Genomic DNA, 18,043 nt, shown 5'->3' on the forward strand with positions numbered 1-18,043 from the left:
ATCCCACTCTGAGGGTCATTTGATATGTACACACGCATTCTTTATCATATGTAGAGACATAAAGCAGGTAGTTTGATAGGTCTCGGAGAAAAAAGAGGCGAACTCAAGGAAAAAAGTCAGTCATGGATCAGCATAAGGTTTGGTTTGAGATTTGTCTTGGCCAGGGAAAGACATGGTGATGTCATACCTTTCACGTTATTTGGGGTTCAACGTCCTGCAGCACAGTACCAAAGAGGTGAGCGTTCTGCAGGACAGTTCGAGACAAAGAGCACGAAAGGCCATCGTCCAAACACGATCGTCCGTCCAGTCTTGGGAAGAAAGGCTGAACCGCGCACCTCACTCTTACTTAATGGCTCCCCTATATCTTAAAGATTCCTCTACACTAAGCATTTTAGAGAGAATAAATGACTTTTAGATGTAAACTTATAATGTGTATTGAAATGGACCGATCCAGTTCGAACACCAGAAGCCCCGCCCCCTGTTCTATTTCGAATAGTAGTCCACTGTTTTCTGCTGCTGCAGTAGTTAAAACATGTTTTCGAATAGTCCGTCAAAAACAGCCCTTGACGGACAAAAATGGTCGCAAGCGCTTGGCTGTCGAATATGCAGACTGTCTTCTCTTGAGCTTTTTTTGCCCTGAAACCCTTTCAGAGCGGACCAAATAAAAATGGTATGCCTTCTTTGTGGACGGATGTATCCACCGAGTAGGGTTGTTTGAGAAGGGGGTAGGACATTATGTTTTCGGTCAATGCTGAAGCGGGTTGCGTCGTATATAAGTTACCTTGTTGGTGACCATGAGTGCCCGATTTTTGACAAGCCGATCGATGCACGTGTTAAACAGGGTACGTATATCTGTGACAGGGTTCCTACTGTGTTGACTGCATGAATTGCAGCTGCATGTCCTTTAGGGCCTCTTTAGACCTACGACATTTTTATTAGTAATTAACTATCAAAATGCAATTCTTTTACTTACCGTGTCGCATTCATATTAATCAGTTTCATAAACAAGTACAGAAGAGGCGGAACTCTGTACTAGCGGACTTTGTAATAGTTGGCAATGTGTTTTAAGCTCCCTACTCATGAGTGCCCGAGCTATTTTCTTTTTCATTTCGTTTTTTCCTGAGTTTACATGCAGCCAATACAGTGAAAAACCTGTGACAGATGTACATACCCTACTTAACACGTGCCATTTCTGTCCAACTAGCGCTGTTCTTGACGGAGGTATTCCAAATAGAATAGGGGGTTCTATATGTTCGATATGGTGTTCGACTGGATCGGTCCATTGCTAGCCATTTACCTGTATTATTGATGTCAGTTGTTACCAATGCGCCATTCAGCCTAAGGGTCAAGCATCATTTCCCCAAATAAACCATGCATTTCATTTCAAATCATCTAATTCATTCAGTCCCAATTTATACCGGCTATACAGATACAGAATTTGTGACTTCATAAGTTCATATTGTAAACAGTGGGATTCAACCTAGCCTGGAGTCCAGCCTTCTCAGCTTAAGTCCGCTACCCAAGCTCCGCTCCCACTTGCAAAGCTTGGGTAGCGGACTAAATCTAAGAAGGCTGGATTCCAGGCTAGATTTAAAGGGGTGTTCTTGCCAGTAAGAATTTTTTTTACTATTGACAGGATGTTCCTGTCAATAAGACGTATTTTGCACTATTGACATGGTGTTTCTATCCCTGCAAAACACGGGACAAATGATAATCTTGGTCTTGCTTCAACTGCAAACGTATAATAGCTTATGATAAACTTATGATGAATTTATACGTTTGATTTACTTGCTATGCAATTCCCATCCTAAAGTGTTACATGTATAAGGCAGCAACTGTTAGTATCAGCATCAGTTGCTATCACAGTGACTATAGAATTATGAGTCTGGGGGAAAGTTTGTACCTATTATGGAATTCAGTTTCCCTTACAGATTTTTATTGCATACTGTTCTTAATTCTGAATCATGTTTAATCTAAAATGTCAGAGAACTAAGAAAATGAATATGTGTAGTCTCAGTAATGGAAAATCATTTTTATTTGCCAAATGCTTGTTTACTGTACAGTAGCCACATGTACTTCACAAACTCATGAAATATAGAATTCTACTCTATCTTGTTTTGAATATCATAGAAATATATAACTACATGACGAATATACAATACTATACAATGCTATTGCACATTACATTAGAACCTTAACACACATACAACCAGGTACACATAAAAGCAGTCAACAATTTGACATGTGTTACTGTTACAGTTCTTTCTATAGTACTTATCCACTTTTAACCAATCAGAAAGAAGCATTCCCTGTGTACTTGATTCAGCCATTGAGCAACACTGTTTATGCTGAGTCTTTAATCTAGAACATGATTTTTTTTTTTTGGCCAATCAGCATCTCTGTTGTATGACAATGAAGTTCTTATTCGATCCATCTGGCCAATCGCCAGCTCTGTTGCATCCAGGGCTTTCATCTGGTTGTCCCAGGTTCAGGAATTGCTGCAGAAAAAAAAAAAACACAGAAAAAATGTCATATATACAGACCTCTGTAACTTTAACTACAAAATTATGTACATTGTAAAATTCCATACATATCAAAATGTACCCAAATGCATATCAAATATATATGATCGATCCAAAGCGAATTAATTGCAAAACTATGTTCTGTGCCATACGTACGTTCTGTTGCTAGGAGAGTGTTGCCATGGCTACAGGAGACGGAGATGATCTGGAAGGGCTCATTGTCGAGCAGGGGGACAGGTTTGGGGATGTTGGTGCTCTCCTCCCTCCTGCCCAGTCTGCCCCGCGACCCCTTACCCCAGGTGTACACTTCTCCTTCTGAAAGAAAAAAATAAGACAATAATAAGGCCAAACCATCTTATTTTCTTGGATCTCAAACATTTGGAGGTGTAGATATTGCAAGCGGAGGGCAAGGAGGAAAACTTGGATACGACTGAATTCTCTCCATAAAACTGAGTGCACCAAGGCATAAACTGGTCTTCAGGCCTTGATTTCATTAGACTAAGTATGTTTTTATATCTGCACATGTGTATCTTGTATCCAATTTGTTTATCAAAATTCACCTCACCCGTATGGATAGTGTGAGAGAAAAGGTGAATCACCTTTTCTCGCTCCCATCCCGGAAACATATTCATCATTTAACAACATAGTCAAACATAATGAAACATAATCAAACTTGTTGCACTATTTGCAATCAGCAAACTACTGTGGCCTTGATACCAGGCATGAAGCACACTTACAGGCAGAAGTCCATCGAGAAAGATTGTCCGTTATAAAGTGACTTGCCTTTTTACCTGTAGTGATAGCCACCGTAAAGGTATCCCTACATTCGACCATGCTGATACCTACCTGTAGTGATAGCCACAGTAAAGGTATCTCCACATTCGACCATGCTGATATCTACCTGTAGTGATAGCCACACTAAAGGTATCCCTACATTCGACCATGCTGATACCTACCTGTAGTGATAGCCACAGTAAAGGTATCTCCACATTCGACCATGCTGATACCTACCTGTAGTGATAGCCACACTAAAGGTATCCCCACATTCGACCATGCTGATACACACCTGTAGTGATAGCCACCGTAAAGGTATCCCCACATTCGACCATGCTGATACAGACGTCCTCCAGTGCAGGCACCAGTTGCGGCCGCCGGTCCTTGCTGTCCTTCTGGTAGCCCAGCTGGTTGAAGTTGTTGGCTCCAAACGTGAAGCACTGGCCTGACTCTGGACATGGAAATAAACAATGCCATGTATCTCAATTTAGTTTCAGCTTACTGGGGTGCACTGAATAATACTAGTAAATGTTACAAAATATTTTATGATTTTCAGCCAATCCTCTAGCCGTTCAAACATTTAGTTACTGTAAATGATAACCTATTTTACTGAACTATGCCTGCCATCCTTGAAAGGATATACACAAAGTACAGTTTATCATCATCAAAAAGAGATGAAACAAACAAACACACACAAAAAAATATCATGCAACCTGCTATGGTAACAATCTGTGATGCACCCGTGCACTACAAGATTAAGAGTTGCAGATCAACATGCTGATACCATCTAAATGTGTAGAAGAATTGTAGTTTGGAAACATATTAAACAAACCCTGTTGTCTAACCTGTGATGGCAGCAGAATGTGAAGTTCCCAGCGCCACGGCTGCTATCCTTGTGGTCAGCAGTGGAGCGGAGCTTGCGGGGACGAACACACACATCTCATCTATCTGCTGGGACGGGGAGTCGTTCTCTGGTAGGATGTCCAGACCCAACTTGTTGTGTCTGTAGATGAACAAGGGAAAACTTCAAATCAAAGGGATTGTAGCGGGTGGTGCGGGACCCCCTCCCACCCAGCACATGTTTTGGTTATTATCTCATTGACGTTTTCCTTTAGTAAGTTCTTGAATTTTGTTAAATGTGACCTCCACCTCCTCATGTGGTAGACGTGGCGAATCATTGCATTATTATACCCTCGTAACATGAGGGTAAACGCTAACGATAGACTGAGTAAGTCCGGGCAACCCGCCTGACATGATGATGATGATGAAAGAGACTGTACAGAAGGCATCTACATAAGGGCACACCGATTCTTACTCAACAGAAATGGGGTTGAAACTTCCTGGCATCTTTGATCAAATACTTAAAAAGATTATGTTATTTAAGTCACATGTCCCAAGTGATGGGTCATTGGAACCACCAGAAGACAGAAGAATTCAGTTTTTCTTAATTGTCTCAAATCTGTATCTGTATCTGCATCTACATAGCCGGTATAAGTGCCCTTTGCCGTAACACACCAGCTTCGCAGGCACAGTCTTAAATGACAGTTTTGCCATAGAAAAGTTAGTAAAAACTCACCTGTTGCTGCCGCACCCCAGTAGCCTGTTGTCCGTGGTCAGCAGAATGGAACAGTCCACCCCACAGTGGACAGACTTGACCAGGTGGGGGGTGGGGATGGGCACAGGCTGGGGGGTGGAGTAGGATTCTCTGTTTCCTAATCCGAGACGACCTACAGAACACAAGGCCAAGGTCAGCGAGGAAGATAAGGTCAAAGCATAATGCATGTCTTTGCTGCCTAGCAGTAGCAAAACCATAAAGAATCACACAACTCTTATCTTACCAGTCACTGCATTAAAAATCCCTGTTCCTTCAAGCCAGACAAGATCAACAAAAGGTCATTGAAAAAAAGGTCAAAGTGAAGGTGAAACATCATTTGACAGAGTGCTGACATCATCAGGAGGAAAGAAGATTTTCTACTCCCCAATTGCAGATGTCCTACAGAAAGTCACGGTCAAGAAAAGTGAGATTCTATGCAATATCATTAATTAGAATAAAAACTTTGTCAGACATTCAAAGATCCTTAATTCATCTTTCCAATTGCAAAGTGACCCATATTCTGTGCTTCTCTAAAGAGCTAGATAAGATGAATAAAACTTATCAGAAGGTTAGCATTCTTCTAACTTGATGTTTTGACTGCTACAAACAGTCTCACAGCCAAGCCTACCGTGGTCGCCCCTGCCCCAGGAGAACACCTCGTGTTCGTTGGTGACCGCCATGACGTGAGTCGCGCCGCACGAGACCAGCGTCACCTCAAACCCCAGCAGAGCCTCCACGATCTTCGCCTGCTGCACGTCGTTGGTCTGCCCGTGCCCCAGGCAACCGTTTGTACCGCTCCCGAACGTCATCAGAATCCCGCGGTCTACAAAGATTGAACCATAGAAGTCAGATAACATTCAAGTTGATTTCTGGCATGTAAAGCCTTTCAAGCTAAAAGTAACCTTCTCAATGCTGACATGGACTTGTGGCACCAAATCTTTTATAGGGAAAGGGATCAGGATTCCCCGGTCTGTGGAGAATAGAACAACAGTAACAATGTAATCAATGCACATGTATAACTGGCCTAAAAACCACTTCCAGTGTCATCATTTTGAATGGTATTGATTGGTCTGCTATCTCTTGATCTGTCAAGTGATAGATGGTAGCCCCTGATGATGTAGATGGCCTCCTTTATTCCAATCATGCAGTATTCACTAATTATTAATCTCTTTCAGTACTTTGACTTTGTTCAGCAATACACGCTCAGTATGTGAATGACCTCATGATTCCAAATGTTTGATATGGCCAAGAAATTTTGTGAGCTTATTTTTATTGTCTTTGAAAACAGTCCAGTTATTTATGATAAGAAGTAGCTTTCAAATGCATCATGGGTAGGAAAAGTTCCCCACCTGTGAGGCATGCTGTGAAGAGGTCTCCACACGACACCTGTTTGATGGTGACGCCCGACTGGCCCTCTAGGAACCTCGGGATGAACTGCAGGGCAGCGTGGTCTGTGGCTCCCGGCATGGCGGCGTCCGTGGCAACATTCGGGGCCTGCAGAAAGACGTTTGAAAAAGGACAAATAAATTGAAAAATTCATACATTTTATGCTACTAGACAAAAAACTAACAAATTTCATGCTTACTCCAAAAGAGTATGTCACATTCTTTATCCCACCGGAAGTTACTTTCTGACAAGTATTCAATGTTTGCTCAAAATTAAGGTTCACAGTCAGGAAACAGGAAATGTAACACACTGTCAGTATTAATAACATTCAATAAAATTCTCCTGCAACCTTGTGCCTTTATAGATGCCTTTTACATTCTTTTAACATCATATACTTGGAGACTGAGTATATGAAGAGCTTAGGTGTCACAACTAAATAGTTTTACATAACCTGCTACTGACACACTGCAACTGTGTGTTATGTCATTTTCACTGAGGACAGTTATGTCAGGTCAATAAGAAGGAATGTTGTGAAATCTTACCTCCCACATAATGAGTCGGCCGTTCCGAGTCACACCTGCCTTCTGGGTACGTCCTGTCGACACCTGCATCACCTGTCAATCAAATGTGATTTAGAACCCAGTCGGTCATTATAAACCACCCTTCCTAAAGATTTGGTGGGAATGGTGAAAAAAAACAGCAGAAAAGGTAACAAGGCTTAGCATTAAAGTCATCACTTTGATAGCCCTATATTTCAATTTTTCCTTTCATTACTATAACAGTTGAAGTTAGATATCACCATAAAAAGTGATTTTTGTAATTTCATTACTTCTATCATAACTACAATGTAGTACGGCAGTCTGACCAGTGTAAGAATTTAATTTGTTTGTTTGTATAAACTAAATTCAGTCTGAGTGCCAAGCTTGTTAGCACACAATTTTTTTAGCTAGCAGTCACTACAGAGGCTGGTACTCAGGTTAAAGTAAATTAAAGGTAGACCCAAAATGTGATTGGCATTCTGACCTGAGTGTCGCTGTGACAGCTAGTTACATGTATAAGGTTAGGCACTGAGAAACATCCTGACCTGAGTGTCGCTGTGTGGCAGCTGCAGCTTGACCGGCTGGGTGATCCCTCCTCCCCAAGAGAACACCGAGGACAGCGGGCGGGGCTGCGCTAGGTTACCGCTGGAGTCCAGAACTACACTCGCTGCACCTGGGGGAGGGGGATTTAATGATTAAGGGTTTTCATTGCAGGTTACCTTAAACGTTAGCTTTCATGAAAGTCAACTAACAAACTAAAAATCTTTTTTTTTTAATTTCCAGTCTTTGTTAATAAAAAAAGTGGGATCATTCGTCTTCCACTGTGTCCCAAAAAGAAGCCGAACCAATAAGCTAGAACTTAGGGTCCGTCCACTCTGTGTTACATATACGTATATACATGTACATGTACTTGCAATTAGCCTACGAGCAGGAATTTGCAATAAACTTTCAATAGTCTGCTCGCACTTCCTCTTTTCTCTTTCTTCATATCATTCTATTTATGTCATTTCCATTCTATTCACTGACTTGTAAAACCATACCCTGTTACATTTCTTTTTCCTATTATCAATCCATTTCTTTAATATAAAGGGGGTGATACTATGTATTTCTTAGTTCCTATATATACTCACTCCTGTGTGAACGTGCACTGCTGACTCTGCTGCCCCGACCTCTGGTCATAGGTGGGAGGCTGGACAGCGGGTGCTGCGGTCTGTAGGGAAACATGCAGGGAGGATAATAGATTAATAATATATTATACATAATATTATATATCAAATTCAATACAAAATGTACCACATACACAATTTGTGATGTCATGGACATGTTCAAAGTGCTATCATCTCTCACAAACACATAACTAATTATACACACATCGACACATTACAAAATGGTGTTACCAATTTGAAGCCTTCTCAAGAATGTTTTCTTATGTCGCAGTTAAAGTTTACCCAGTTGAATTATCAGAGTTGATGTTAACAGTACACATTGTAACATGATGTAAATTTTGACTTATCAAGAACTGTGTCTGTGTCTACAATATCACCCGTTAGCTATATACTAGTAGTGTAAAGCCATAGATTACATTTTTATCAATACCTAAATGTAGAAAATGTACGTAGCTGACAATCAAATATATCAAACATCCAATATTTGTGTCAATACCGTAAAGATTTTTTTGTGCGTATACGTGTACATGTATGCTTGAGGCTGAAAAGATAAACTTTCCAAAGTTCACAAAAAAATGCTGAGTTCATTGCTACATGTAATCAGCAGCTACCTTTGGTCAACAACCTCACAGGCTTCAGTCACATATTTGGAATGTTCTTGGTATTTGCATACCAACACTCATGAGGTAGAAAGTCTACAGACTAAAAATATAATCCAATAGAATGTTACTAAGGCAAAGTATTTGTCCAGGGCTAAAGTTCATTAGCAACACAAGTCTGTGTGAGAACTTTGGTCACATTTGCAGCCACCTTCTGTACTTGAGACAGCTTTTCTTCCAATCCAGTCTTGTTCTGGTCTGCAATCATGGCAGCAGCAAGTAGCATTGCTGAAGACTTTGATGATGAGTTTCTGACTTGTCCGGTTTGTTTAAGCTTGTACGAGGAACCAAAGCTCCTGCCCTGTTTTCACACCTTCTGTCGAATGTGCATTGAAGTTCTGGCCAACAAAAGTGGAGGGAGGAATTTTCAGTGCCCTCTTTACCGCTCAGATGTGAAACTCCCGTGCCCGGTACGGTCTGGAGGTGTGGACAAACTCAGCAGCAACTTCTACATCAACAAACTGCTGGACTTCAGGAAGCTGAGACTCAGCAAGATGTCTCAAGTTCAGTGTCAGATGTGCAAGTCTGGCACCCAAGCAGCGGCTGTGTGTGGGGACTGTACTTTCCTATTGTGTCAGAACTGTGTCAGTGCACACAGGAACACAACAGTACTGCAAGATCATGCCATCATCACCTTGAATGACCTTGAGAATCCCACTATGAGATCACAGTATGCCAGACAGATCTACTGCCCGAGGCACCCGGGCCAGCGTACAACCTTCTACTGCGAGCCGTGTGCAACCCTGGTCTGCATAGCCTGCACTGTGGATGAGCACAGGCCGGGGGAAAACCATGATCCAAGAGAGGTGGAGAAGGTAGCTCCGAAGTACAGAGCTTCAGTAGAGGGTGTGATGAAGAAAACAGAGGCAGTCGTCACTAAGATAAACCAGCAGGTGAAAACCCTAGACAAAGAACTCACAGCCACAACAGAGAACTGTGACCAGGAGAAGAAAAACATTGAAAAGCACTATGAAGACTTGATCTCCAAACTCCAGAAGGAAAAGCAGGAAATGATCACCAAGGTGGACAAGGTGAAGAGAGACAGGAAAGATGAACTGATTCGTGAGAAAGAAGAGATAACCAGAGAGTTGCATGAGACCAATGAAGGACTTGCATTCTGCCAAAATATCTTAGACCGTGATAACAAGATAGAACTTTTGTCCTTAAGACAACAAATGGAAGAAAGACTCAGACAGCTGGCCTCACAGCAAACTGGGACTAGCAATAGAACTTTGGAAGGTCATACAAGAGTGACCTTTCAACCCACTAGTATGCCCCAAGTTTCTGGAGGTTCCTTGTCAGTGTTTGCTGGGTTCAGTATTGATCATGTACAGGAGCCAGCAGTAGAGAGTCTGCCCTGCTCTGTCACAGTCACAACCAACAAGGCAGATCTTACAGGTGGGGATGTTGCACCACAGATAGAGGTGACCTCCCCCCAAGGCAAAACCACCCTGATACAGACTATAGCACACACTAGTCCCCCACTAGCTGCAGGGAAGGGACAAACCAGCAGAGTTAGGAGGGTCTGGGGTGGAGAATGGAGACCTTGTGAGTCAGAAAAACACACACTGGGGGTCTGTATGGGGGGTAAGAAGGACCTGGGTTCTCTCACTGTAGATGTGGGCAGTAACAACCCTGTACTGAGGTTTGGGCAGAAGGGCAGCCAGCAGGGGCAGTTTGACACTCCTATAGATGTAGCAGTCAGGGGTGACAGGCTGTATGTGGCTGATAATGCTAACCATCATGTTCAGGTGTTTGAACTAACAGGGAGGTTTGTTCACTCATTTCCCACTGATAGCCCAATAGGACTTGCAGTTCAGGCTGATGGCACCATAGTGGTGAAATCTTGGAAGGAAGTGAAGAAATTGTCCCCATCAGGAACACTGCTGCACAACTTTCCCCTGGGTGACTATTGCACAGACCCCTATGGCCTGGCAGTACAGAGGGATGGGAGGGTTGTTGTAGCTGATCCAGACAAACACAGCATCTTCCTGTTTGAGGCAGATGGGACACTGGTGAAACAGGTGGGAGGGAAGGGACAGGGGGAGGGGCAGTTTAACGAGCCATGTTTTGTCTGTGTGGATAAAGAAGATAACATCATTGTGGCAGATACGAAAAACCACCGTGTTCAGGTGTTTGACAAGAATCTGAACTTCAAACACAAGTTTGGTCAGAAGGGCAGACAGCCACAGGGCATGTGGTGGCCTACAGGGGTGTCAGCTGACAGCAGGGGGAACATAGTTCTGGCAAACATTGGGGGTACAGCTGATGGTGTAGAACAAGGCCAGAAGCTTCAGGTGTTCCGTCCAGACGGCAACTGGGTTTCCACCATCAGCAGTGATGGGGACAAACTGAACTGGCCCCATGGGGTGGCTGTGACAGAGGATGGACATGTGTTTGTTACTAATACTGGTGACCACTGTATCAGGAAGTACAGATACATGTAACAGTACAGAATATAACCAGAATGTTACAGAAACTGTTTATTTCCTTATGAGCTCACTGAGGACTACTTTAGGCTACTTACACGTAGATACCTCAGGCTATTTAGATACCTCAGTCTGAAAACTCTAAATCAAAGATGCTTCTGTCACTTTTGTTACTCCTTGAAGGAGGTCAGTAACCTCCAACAGAGGAGTATTGTGGTTGGCCATTTCAAACTCTAGTGTCATTCCATGTAATACTAGTATGTGGCTGTAAAAAAGATGTTATTTCTAAGCTTGACATAAGTTTTAAGCTAGAATAATAATAAATTATGTGTACAGTAGAAACTGGCTGAATAACCTACATGATAATCTGTGGTGCTATCAATAAACTGACATATTGTGAAGTGAAAATAAGGTAACTGTTGTACAGTAGTTATCTTGTTCAATATCAATTCATCTAAAACCTAGTTGTGGTAATACTTGTCCAGGACATTCAGTCAACTATTCAGTTTACAATTTGGTAGCATGGGTCCATTGCACTGTTGGTGTTGTTTCTGCATCTAGTAGTATGTTCTAGATTTAACAGTCATGTAAATAAAGTTGGCCACAGTGTCCCTTGTGTCTGTACATGTTGTTGTGTCTGTACAATGTACAATGTACAAGCAATGTGCTGCAATACCTTAGAAAGCTGCTAGGGGCCTTTCATTAACCTTATACTTCATTTACCCAACCCATACCCACCTACCAAATATCAAGCTCAGAATCCATCCGCAGCTTCTAGAGTCATGCTAAAACACACACAGATACACAGACAAACAAACAGCACTGAAAACATAACCCTCTTGGCAAAGGTAATTACATAATCCAGCCAGGTAATGCTACAGGTGACTTTGTTGTCAGCAGCTAACAATCCTAAACAGGAGGCAAAATGTTTGCAGACTCAAACAAAGAACCAAGGAATCAAAACAGTTACAGTAACTGTACTGTGTATAGTATTACATACCTGAATGGCTGCACTGTTGAAATGGGGTTGTGGAAACTACAATCATGACACTGATAGATAAATCTAGTCTTAGAGCACCTAGTGATATTCAGTAACATGACATGTAGCCCAGTGGTTACTGACCCTGCCTCTGGAACTAGAGTTTGGAAGTTGAATCCCGACTGTTGTCGCTTGCTTTATATGCAGACTACCGGAAAGGGTTGCAGTCCTTGGGACGGGATGTTAAGCCGTGGTGACTCAATTGTGCTTGTTGAAAAGAGCTTGGGGGGATTACCCCGTTCAATGAAGCTGTAAATACTGTATTATATACATATAGCATCTGTCTAATCTCTGTCACAACCAGTGTTAGATTAACTCTTCAGAGAGCTGAACTGGTTTGAGATCACATTTCACATTTAATTTAATGGAACAGTGCACTCTTAGTAGTTCGACGCAACAATTATATTTTTATAAGTGTTTTAAAAGAATGTCTGGCAAGTTAATGTGTACAAATGTGACCTTAAGGCTCCAGCTGTGGTTAATATTAACAGTAACTCTTTTTTTGGGCATCCTTCGACCGAACACTAATTAGTTTATGCCCCAGAGAATTGCCTGCCATGTGACTACAGTGTACAATCATGTGACCTTGGCTAGGGAAGCACTCTGGTTAATATTTACCCACAGAACACTTCAAAGTTGAGTGTTCACCTGCACAGGAAAATCAGTTGTTCCAAGTTCCACACCCAACATTACAACATTCAGGTGAGCTTTCTACATTGTATTTTGCTTGTACCTCTTAAATTTTTCTCATATACAATGTACATGCATGTTGTCTTGGGGACGATATAACAGGTTACAGTGATCTCTGATTAACATGCTAAACCTTTTAGAGTACACTTCAGGAAAATTAAGGCGTATTATGACAAGGGTCAAAGGTCTCTGCACTACACTGGCAAATAATCATGGCCATTTTGTTGCTCATTAAATGATTCCTGTCTAAAATCTATTAATTTAAGAGACATGTTAAGACACCCGACAGCTGCAGCAATTCAAAGTAATGATAACAAATTCAAAACAAAAGACTTACTGCATTTCTCAAAAATTCTATTCCACTGGCAACTCTCTAAAAAGCGACTCTCATGCACAAAATGGTGCTTCTACATGTATATTGTAAACTAAAAAACACATTTAGTCAAGTCATGTAACAGGTTTACATCTGCATGTGTGTAATATAACTTTGTATTCACTCAATGTAACAACTCTTGGGACAGTTGTGGATGTGGCGCATGAAAATCAGCTTTTGGCTTCACAATGTTGAAAATCCAAAAAAAATAACTGTACTGCGAATAATGTAGATGCACCTTACACAGTAAAATATTGAGACTATCTTTGACAGTAGAAGCACTGTGAGTGCCAATTGCAAAGGCTTGGGGGAAAACTGGGATTCCAAACAATGAGAGAGATAGAAAGTAAGCAGCAAGAAAACAAAAACTTTGGAGGAATTCTGTTTGCTCACCGACAAAACATCAATCCTGGTAGAAATTCTAAGGTCTACGGCAAGGTCAGTAATTAAACTGTAGACATTTATCTCAAACTCTCTCATTTCTGTCTCCCTCCAGGCACCTGCAAGGAGACACAAACCAACCATGGCTGAACTCTCCCCCCTTACCCGACTGTTCGTCAAGATTTCTGACGGCTTGTCAGAAGAAGACCTCAGAAATCTGCGGGCCATTCTGGCTCGCGAAGGTCTCGGACAGGGGAAAGTCGAACAAGCGACACCTCACGAGATGTTCAACATGCCGGAAGCTGACAACAGGATCGGCAAGGGCAACCTCGGCTTTCTTGTACAGGTCTTAAGGAGTATGAAAAAAGGAAAACTAGCAGAAGAAGCTGAACGGCTTGAACAAGACCAGAGAAGGGAACTTCAAGGTAGAACTGAATTATCTGCAACATCTGTGTAGAATCTGTAAAGCAAAATTATTTTAAGTAGTGATGTGCTATGAGGTAACTCACTGTACAGTGAGTGAGTTATTACTTAATAAGTGCTTCAACTAAGAGTGTACATTAAATACTTAAGCCTGTAAATTAAGTGCATAAAGTACAGAACAGCTTTTCATGACATTGTGATCTTCTTATTTGTGACTTCATCATTGGTTTTGTCATTGGTCAGGAGTGACTGTGACTGATTTTATATTTTCTAATACGGCCCATTTTCTGTCACTAAAGGGGGGAAGCTTCAGGACCCCAAAGAAGTGGATAAAGAAGTAGCAATGTACAAAGCTTCAGTAGAAGCAGCCATCTCCAAGATCACCCAGAAAATGGTGACCCTAAATAAGGAACTCATAGCCACAGCAGAGAACTGTGAGCAGGTAGAGAAGGAAATCCAGCAGCACTACAAACGGCTGATCTCCAAACTGCAGCTGGAAGAGCAGGAGATGATCACCAGGGTACAGAGGGTCAACAGAGACAGGGGAGGGGAGCTCACTCGGGAGAAAGAAAAGATGGAGATGGAACTGAGAAAGACAAAAGAAGCAGAGATTTCCGTTCAAAAGATGTTGGACTGTAAAGATGACTCAGAAGCTTTGGTCTTGAGGCAAGACATGGAAGAAAAGGTTAAGAAACTCTCCTTGCAGGAAACAGAGGACAGGAGTTTGGGAGGTCCTACAAAAGTGACCTTCCAACCCTGCAGCTTATCCCAGGTTTCTGGAGGTTCCTTGTCAGTGTTTGCAGGGTTCAGTATTGATGTACAGGAGCCAGCAGTAGAGAGTCTGCCCTGCTCTGTCACAGTCACAGCCAACAAGGCAGATCTTACAGGTGGGGATGTTGCACCACAGATAGAGGTGACCTCCCCCCAGGGCAAAATCACCCTGATACAGACTACAGCACACACTAGTCCCCCACTAGCTGCAGGGAAGGGATAAACCAGCAGAGTTAGGAGGGTCTGGGGTGCAGAGTGGAGACCTCAGGAGTCAGGGAAACACACACTGGGGGTCTGTATGGGGGGTAAGAAGGACCTGGGTTCTCTCACTGTAGATGTAGGCAGTAACAACCCTGTACTGAGGTTTGGGCAGATGGGCAGCCAGCAGGAGCAGTTTGATAGGCCTATAGATGTAGCAGTCAGGGGGGACAGGCTGTATGTGGCTGATACTTTCAACCATTGTGTTCAGGTGTTTGATCTGAGTGGGAAGTTTTGTCATTCATTTTCTACAAGCTACCCTGTAGGACTTGCAGTTCAGACGGATGGCACCATAGTGGTGAATTCTGGGAAGGAAGTGAAGAAATTTTCCCCATCAGGAGAACTGCTGCACAAATTTTCTCTGGGTGAATATTGCACATACCCCTATGGCCTGGCAGTACAGAGGGATGGGGGGGTTGTTGTAGCTGATCCAGACAAACACAGCATCTTCCTGTTTGAGGCAGATGGGACACTGGTGAAACAGGTGGGAGGGAAGGGACAGGGGGAGGGGCAGTTTAACATGCCAGCCTTTGTCTGTGTGGATAAAGGAGACAACATCATTGTGTCAGATAAAGTAAACCACCGTGTTCAGGTGTTTGACAAGAATCTGAACTTCAAACACAAGTTTGGTCAGAATGGCAGACAGCCACAGGACATGATTGGCCCTAATGGGGTGTCAGCTGACAGCAGGGGGAACATAGTTTTGGCAGACATTGGGGATAACTCTGAGGTAGGTGGTGTAGAACATGGCAGGAAGCTTCAGGTGTTCCGGGCAGATGGAACCTGGTTGTCCACCATCAGCAGTGATGGGGACAAACTGAAGGAACCCCACGGGGTGGCTGTGACAGAGGATGGACATGTGTTTGTAGCTGATCCTTTTGACCACTGTATCAGGAAGTACAGGTACATGTAACAGTGCAGAAGTACAAGATACATCATTCCCTTAGTTCACTGGGGATGGCTTGAAAATACAGTAATTGTATCAGAAATTTATCATGCAACAATTGCAACGAGTACAACGTAAGGCCACTAACATATCAAGACCAGAGAGATATTAGAAAAGAACTACAAATGTAGTTACTTAAGCACACTGTTTGTTTTTCACGTTCATTTTACACCTTTATGATTGTATTTGTCAGCTGAATTTGTGTCAGAGGTTCACAATGAGTCTCTGAACAGGAAAAGACTGGATAACCGCCATGTGTACTGTAAATTACTATGAGACTGACATCATTAAATATTGTCATTCTTAAAGATGAATTCCTTATCTGAATTGAAACTTTGTGTATTGATATCAAGTCTGCCAATGACATGCAATACTTTCGAAATTGATTAAATGCCATGACAAATTAAGCAATCACATTATCAATGGTAAAGACTGTCTTCTACCTGGGAGAATAACAACTTCATATACATGACATGTATTGCTACACGTAACAGGAAAACTTTAAAACCTGTAAGAAGATTTAAGTCTAATTTATGTTTTGACAAAACTACTATCAGCAAGCTGACCTGTGTTGTGCTGTCTAAATGTGAGAGTACAGATTTCTTTTCAGTGGTCAGTGATCTGTAAATTTACAGTTTGGTAGCCTGGGTCAATTACAGTGTTGCTGTATTACACTCAGTCTGATGGCTTTGCATCAGATTCTGCAAAGTTTTCTAAAATAAAATAAAATGAATTCAGTTTCACTCATGTCTGACATATATCTTGAAGTTACTGTGTTGCTTGTAATAATAACTTTATTGCAAGTCCATGCCCAAAGGCTAATTGCATCCAAACAAGTACTTAGTACAAGGAAATCGAAATAGTTATCTAGTCTACCGTGAAAGTTTTATGTTAACTATGGCAGACTATGGTTGGGTTTGACTTCTTTTGTGAAGGAAGTGGAAAATGAAGTGACCTACATTTTGTATTGTGGGTTGGTTGATTTTAGTTGTTTAGATAGATTTCTGTAAATCATTCAAATGGCGAAAGCTAAGAGAATTTATTGAACAAGCTGTTTTATATAATTTGCTTCTTTCGGCGTCATATAGAGGACATTGGCAAATATGCAAGTCAATGATCTGAGTGCAAACAATCTAACATTGATAGTCAGAAATTTGGTGGGTAATAATTTCTGTGAAGGACTAACAGACGAGTCCAAAATTCAATAATATTGCACCTGCAGCTTGAAGACTCTTTGATAACTCATTACAGTACATGAATTTAGAAATCTGATCTTTTGTAAACAAAGGGCCAAAGCACACAACAGCATTTCATGATCAGGGTGGGCACCTAAGAAAATCTGGATGTTTCATTATATACATGTAACTAATAATTCTAGATCTGGACCATGTACCAGCTTTGCTGTCACAGAAAATCAGCTTCAGCTAGGTTACCTGACACCCTTAAACATAGACCCGGTAGCTAATACACCTGTGGTCAAGCAGAATTGTTGTCACATTAGTTTAATGATAGGGACAAGAAAATGGTGGCTGCAATTTGTCAAGTCACGATTCAGGGAAAAACTGTTCTACAGCTTCAGTGCCTGGAGCTGTGAACAACAAGCTAGCACATAATTCTAAAGCCTTCTTTGTCAGGTGACACCTTATCTGTGTAAACAAGATGCCAGACAATAAACACCTGCTATTCAGGTAAGTGTTACGGAAACTTAAGATGGCTGACCTTACAGGTTTAAAAGCAGAAAAAAAATTTAAAATGGTGGCCGCACCGTCAAGTTTGGGGAAGTAATCAGTAATAAGTACTGATTTGGAGCACATCTTCTGTCAGGACTGCCTAGCTACAGAACCATATAGAGGATTGAGGGACAAAATTGTCCTCTGCAGGTCAGGCTGCCACCCCAGGTTGGTTTAACAATGGTGTAGTGACATACAGTATCACAGATTTCTGACGCTTCTGTACATAGAATAAGCAAAGAAAGTAAGAGTCAGAAGGTCCACTGACCACTTCAGCCATTTACCATAATTTGATCTCCTTGCACAAAATTTACAATGTTTAAGAAAATACTCTACTTTATCATCTGAAAATCACCATTATAT

The 18,043-nt window shown here is 41.9% G+C and overlaps 2 protein-coding genes across 2 annotated transcripts; one reads left to right on the plus strand and one right to left on the minus strand.

The window, feature by feature from the left end:
- Positions 1–2,017: 2,017 nt before the first annotated feature.
- Positions 2,018–8,848, minus strand: LOC136445041 (serine/threonine-protein kinase Nek8-like). The gene is made up of 11 exons (XM_066442890.1): positions 8,801–8,848; positions 7,971–8,025; positions 7,361–7,488; positions 6,819–6,890; positions 6,240–6,384; positions 5,519–5,713; positions 4,873–5,023; positions 4,142–4,299; positions 3,589–3,747; positions 2,679–2,837; positions 2,018–2,498 (listed from the first exon to the last, which is right to left on the minus strand). The coding sequence occupies exons 1-11, from the start codon at positions 8,846–8,848 to the stop codon at positions 2,470–2,472; spliced, it is 1,299 nt and encodes a 432-aa protein (XP_066298987.1). The 3' UTR covers positions 2,018–2,469.
- Positions 8,724–16,236, plus strand: LOC136445042 (tripartite motif-containing protein 3-like). Its single transcript, XM_066442891.1, has 4 exons — positions 8,724–11,084; positions 13,668–13,977; positions 14,275–14,764; positions 14,975–16,236. The coding sequence occupies exons 1-4, from the start codon at positions 8,847–8,849 to the stop codon at positions 15,915–15,917; spliced, it is 3,981 nt and encodes a 1,326-aa protein (XP_066298988.1). The 5' UTR covers positions 8,724–8,846; the 3' UTR covers positions 15,918–16,236.
- Positions 16,237–18,043: the final 1,807 nt, after the last annotated feature.

The sequence above is a fragment of the Branchiostoma lanceolatum genome, chromosome 11 (assembly GCF_035083965.1).
Source record: "Branchiostoma lanceolatum isolate klBraLanc5 chromosome 11, klBraLanc5.hap2, whole genome shotgun sequence".
Taxonomy (NCBI): Eukaryota; Metazoa; Chordata; class Leptocardii; order Amphioxiformes; family Branchiostomatidae; genus Branchiostoma; species Branchiostoma lanceolatum.

What these genes read in the sequence shown, in the direction of transcription:
- LOC136445042 (XM_066442891.1), top strand. Translation starts at nt 8,847, where the DNA reads ATGGCAGCAGCAAGTAGCATTGCTGAAGACTTTGATGATGAGTTTCTG. An exon ending in TCAGGAAGTACAGATACATG is followed by an intron (nt 11,085 to 13,667) that starts TAACAGTACAGA and finishes GTCTCCCTCCAG; the next exon opens with GCACCTGCAAGGAGACACAA. An exon ending in CAGGTTTCTGGAGGTTCCTT is followed by an intron (nt 14,765 to 14,974) that starts GTCAGTGTTTGC and finishes GGGATAAACCAG; the next exon opens with CAGAGTTAGGAGGGTCTGGG.
- LOC136445041 (XM_066442890.1), bottom strand. Translation starts at nt 8,848, where the DNA reads ATGATTGCAGACCAGAACAAGACTGGATTGGAAGAAAAGCTGTCTCAA. An exon ending in CTGGGGTGCGGCAGCAACAG is followed by an intron (nt 4,300 to 4,872) that starts GTGAGTTTTTAC and finishes GTTCATCTACAG; the next exon opens with ACACAACAAGTTGGGTCTGG. An exon ending in CACTCTCCTAGCAACAGAAC is followed by an intron (nt 2,499 to 2,678) that starts GTACGTATGGCA and finishes TTTTTTCTGCAG; the next exon opens with CAATTCCTGAACCTGGGACA.